Here is a 4,919-nt window from a genome sequence, read left to right as displayed (position 1 = left end):
GCTACAAAAGGATGGCGACATTGATGAAGATGTTAGGCATAGAATCTCAGCTGGCTGATTGAAATGGCGTCAAGTTTCTGGTGTCCTCTGTAGGACAGCGATTCACCCGGCGATGTTATACGGTGCTGAATATTGGCCTACAAAAAGACGACATGTCCACCAAATGAGTGTAGCAGAGATGCGGATGTTACGGTGGTTTTGCGGGCACACAAGAAGGGATAGAGTCCGGAACAAAACTATTCGGGAAAGGGTAGGGGTGGCACCAATTGAGGAGAAACTTACCCAACTTCGGTTGAGATGGTTTGGACATGTCCAACGGAGGCCTCCGGAGGCGCCGGTGCATAGTGGGGTGCTAAAGCGTGTTGATAAGGTAAAGAGGGGTAGAGGTAGACCTAAACTGACTTGGGACGAGTCGGTTAAGAGAGACCTTAAAGATTGGGATATCTCTGAGGAGTTAGCTTTGGATAGGAGCGCTTGGAGACTAGCTATCAACGTGTCTGAACCATGACCTTTGTGTCTTTTGGGTTTCATCTCTAGCCTACCCCAACTCGCTTGGGACAAAAGACTATGTTGTTGTTGTTGTAGAATTTCATGGTGTCCTGGAAACCATCAAGCCAAATAGCACATGAAGTACAACCAGAGAGTTGGTCTGTTGGAGTGTTGGATCTTATTTAGGTGTAATCCAAGTTATTTTCAAAGCAAAGAATGCTCCACCAGTATAGGCATGCTACAAGAATTACAACATGTAATTTAGCAGTGTGTAATTTTCTGAGAATATGGGAGTTTAGGAAATTAGATAATGGCATACCATGAACATTGACGAGCATTACAGCCAGAGCAGAGGCCCCATAAAGGTGGACTAATAATTGATGTTGCAAATGAGTCGTGATGTTACTAGACAGATGAAAGAAATCAAGAAGCCAAAAAAAAAGAAGAAGAAACATGCAGAATAATTTGGATGTTATGTTTACAAACTACAAAGTTCTATAACTGTGGATGTTATAATAATTCTTGGATTAAAAACGTGAACAAAGAAATCAATATCTATCATTAACACATTTTGGGAATAATGCTGTCATCTATCAATGAAATGAAAGAGCCACTTAGAAATGCCTGAATTGTATTTTCTGTCCAGATGGTATACTTCATGTGAATTATGTGTAGGTGTAATAACTACACAAGCGAGATTATCAGGCTTCCTTACCTAATGCCAACAACTGTTTTGAAATCATCCTCCAATGACCTCTTGATGTACTTCCGAAAATTGAACTTGGTCCCTGGAGATAAATGAGCCTATACAAACATTTGTCAGAAGCTGGATCCGATGGCAGGAATTAACTCAAAATCAGAGGCTACTCACAGCAAAGAATCCATGCCGCAAAGTAAGGTAGTCTGTCCTTCGAACAGATCTAAAGAACTATCTAAAGAAGCTCACCTACAATTTACATCAAGTACAAGCATAGCAAGCAACGAGCTCCGAAGGAATTAAATTCATCTCTGGGCACATAATACACATACCAAATTACCAATAAGGCAACAGATGCATCTGCACATGCAAAAATATAATAAATAATATAGCATGTATTTTGATTTTTGAATCAAAGAGCAGCAGCATTTGTTTTTTGTGAAGAAGGAAATGGGGGGATTTCTACACTTACTTCTGCAAAGTTTGCTATATTCCATGTATACAAGCCAGAATCAGCACATGTTGTGGAAATAGCAATAACTGACTTATCCACCAGATGTGGTCAGTTTGATTTCTTTTGCTAGCCTATTTTCTGCGCTCAGTCCTCTTCACGCCAAAACTGTGCACATGGTCCTGGCTTGCTTTCATGTGAACGATCGTCAGTCACATGCATCCTAAGATCAACAAGAACATGCTTACATGACATGGCCAGGTAAGAAATTTTGAGTTTCTGGCTCAGTGTTATTATTGGTATCATTCTCTGCTGGAGGAATCTGCCAAATTTACACGAAGGCAAGACAGATTAATCACCGACGATTCCAAGCAAATCATCTTGCTCTGATGCGCTCCCCTCTTCATCAACCTCAGCAAAAACGGTTGAAGCAGGCTCATATCCAGAGAGTTTCATCTCACCAATCAAATCATTCAACATCTCATACACCTCTGTCGATCTTGGATGGACCTTATCGCCTACAAGGAAACCATGCATCTCGGATTGCACTTCAATCCAGCTACAACCAGGTTCCTTTTTCAGCCGTCCCTGCCTCATTAGCCTTCTAGTCCTTGAAACATCAACCCATTTCCCTGATTCAGCGTATACATTTGAGAGAAGAATGTACACTGATGAATCATCTGGATCTAGCTGTAAAACATTGCTAGCAGCAATTTCAGCCACTTCAACATCTTGACGGATCTTGCAAATGCTTAGCAGAGTCTTCCATATGACTTCATCTGCTTCAAAAGGCATGCTTCTGATAAATTTCAGAGCTTCCTGCGGGCCCTTTGAGCGTCCTAGTATATCGACCATGCAAGAAAAGTGTTCCAGTTGAGGTTCCAATTTGTAGCGGGTGGTCATCAGATGGAAGTAGCGGCATCCGTCGTCTAGCAAACCAACATGGCAGCATGCCCGAAGAACTGCCACAAAAGTTGCATGATTTGGCAGAACATTTGCTTTCTGCATCCTCTCAAACATCTCTAGGGCTTGCAATCCCTGGCCATGGAGTGCATAGCCACATATCATAGCATTCCACGACACAAAATCCAGTTTATGTGCCTTCTCGAACATCAACAGCGAATCTGGCATGTTCCCGCACTTGGCATACATGTCTACAAGAGTACTAGAGATATATTCATCTCCAAGCATTTCCTGCTTGATAATCTGACCATGGATCTGTTTTCCCAACTCAATGGTAGCCAGATTAGCACAAGTATCAAGAATCGTGGCATAAGTAAAATGATCAGGCTTTACCCCCATATCTAGCATCGCTGAGAAGAACTTCTGTGCTTCATCACTCTGTTTGTTGAGTGAAAATCCTGATATGATGGAATTCCATGAAATAAGTTCTTGCCTCCCAATTCTGTCATGAAGTTTCTGAGCCTCTGTTATCATGCCACATTTACAGTACATGTCAACAACAGTGCTTGCAACAAAAGCATCTAAACCAAGTCCTGACTTGATTACTTTGTTATGAACCATCAATCCATATTCCAAAGATTGTAAACCTGCACAAGCCTTAAGGACACTACCATAAGTGAAATCATCAGGTTCCATACCAGAGCGCAGCATTTCATTTAAGTGGGCTATGGTATCCTCATAACACTCATTTTGCTCAAGAGCTGCAATAATAGCGTTCCAAGAGACTGAATCTCTTTGCTCCATCTCCTGGAATATAAGATATGCTTCTACCAACGCTTTGCACTTCCCATATAGATCCAGAATTGCATTTTTGACACAAACATTCGCATCAAACCCTGATTTAACTGATAAGCAGTGGACTTGTAACCCTTGAAAGTACCCCTTAACCTCAGCACAAGCACTGAAAACACCTGATAAGCTAACTACATCAAAACCAATACCAGACCTGGTCATGAATTGAAACAGTTGCATGGCCTCGAGTCCGAGCCCTGTGCGCACAAGCCCAACCATCATGGCATTGCATGTCTCCACAGTATGGTTGGGCAAACCAAAGAATGCCCTTCTAGCATCAACCAAGCTATCAGCCTTAGCATACACGTCCACAATTGCTGTGCCAACCACGCGATCAGAACTGAACTTATTCTTTATGGCATGGGCGTGCAACTGCCTAGCAGTGCCCAGACAGGACATTGCTGCACAGGATCTAAAGACACTGGCATAAGCAGGCTGGCTCACCCCAAGCCCCAGCCTCTGCATCTGCACAAACAGTTCCAACCCTCGTGTGTACTGCTCATTTTGGACACATCCCGCGATCGCTGCACACCAAGAGACCCAATTCCTCTCACCCATTCCATGAAAGAAGCGCAGTGCATCTTCCAAACTCCTGCACTTGCCATACATGTCCACGAGAGCACTCCCGGCTCGGACATCAGCCTCCAGGCCCATCTTCACCGCCAACGCGTGGATTTGAACACCAAGTGCCAAATCTTCCAAACCACTGCAGGCCTTCAGCAAAACAGCAAACGTCGTCCTGTCGAGGGCAACACCACCGCGAGCCATCTCCAAAAACAGACTTGCCGACTCCCGAAACATGCTGCGCTGGCAGTAGCTCGAGACCAGCACGTTCCACGACACGACGTCCGGGCCCGGCATCACGTCGAACAGCGACACGGCCGTGTCGATGTCTCCCGCCTGGGCATACGCCGTGAGCATGGTGTTCCACGAGACCGTGTCCAGGTGGGGCATCGCGTCGAACACCCTGCGCGCGCGGGCGGCGCCCGCGCAGCGGGCGTACATCTGGAGGAGGCAGTTGGAGACGAACACGGTGGGCACGAACCCGGACACGAGCATCCGCGAGTGCGCGGCCCGGCCCGCGCCGAGCGCCTCGCGGCCGGTATGGGCGCAGAGCTGGAAGAGGCGGGAGAAGGTGGCGTTGGCGAGGGCCCCCGCCTGCGCGGGGGGCGGCGGGGACATCGGGAGCGCGCCACGCTACGGGTGGCGACCATGTGCTTGCTATTGGCGGGAGACGGCGCGGCTGGCGGAGTGGTAGAAGCTGCCACTGGCGCGCAGCGCCATCGGCGGGCGCGCGACCTTTGCTGTATAGCAAACGGCGCAGGCGATTCAGCGGCTCGTGGGGATTCGATGGCGAAAGAGGAAAACCTACAGTCTGCGTGGTGGAGCGGCGGCGTTTCGTGGAGCGGGAATCCGACGGCGGCGTGTGCTGTGGGGGTCGAGCGGCGCCGCCGCGTTGTGCGGGGCAGTGAGGGCGAGGGCGGGGTGAGCGGCGGCGAGTCAAGTTGCAAGTGGCGCGGGCCTCTC

General features: G+C 47.5%; 1 protein-coding gene across 4 annotated transcripts; it reads right to left on the bottom strand.

Moving 5' to 3' along the window:
- Window positions 1-465: 465 nt before the first annotated feature.
- LOC120673644 (pentatricopeptide repeat-containing protein At3g02330, mitochondrial-like) lies at window positions 466-4,919 on the bottom strand. 4 transcript variants are annotated; one of them, XM_039954592.1, is made up of 4 exons: window positions 1,659-4,919; window positions 1,361-1,546; window positions 1,205-1,293; window positions 466-859 (listed from the first exon to the last, which is right to left on the bottom strand). In XM_039954592.1, exon 1 carries the CDS (start codon window positions 4,572-4,574, stop codon window positions 1,989-1,991), a length of 2,586 nt encoding a protein of 861 aa, XP_039810526.1. In that variant the 5' UTR covers window positions 4,575-4,919; the 3' UTR covers window positions 466-859; window positions 1,205-1,293; window positions 1,361-1,546; window positions 1,659-1,988. The 4 variants fall into 4 exon arrangements, with proteins under 4 accessions (XP_039810526.1, XP_039810525.1, XP_039810527.1 ...); XM_039954591.1 differs by lacking the exon at window positions 466-859 and having other exon boundaries at window positions 944-1,293; XM_039954593.1 differs by lacking the exon at window positions 466-859 and having other exon boundaries at window positions 944-1,293; window positions 1,436-1,546.

Source organism: Panicum virgatum, chromosome 5N (genome assembly GCF_016808335.1).
Source record: "Panicum virgatum strain AP13 chromosome 5N, P.virgatum_v5, whole genome shotgun sequence".
NCBI classification, from domain to species: Eukaryota; Viridiplantae; Streptophyta; class Magnoliopsida; order Poales; family Poaceae; genus Panicum; species Panicum virgatum.
Note: the sequence above shows the minus strand (reverse complement) of the source record. Positions and strands in the feature narration are given on the sequence as shown.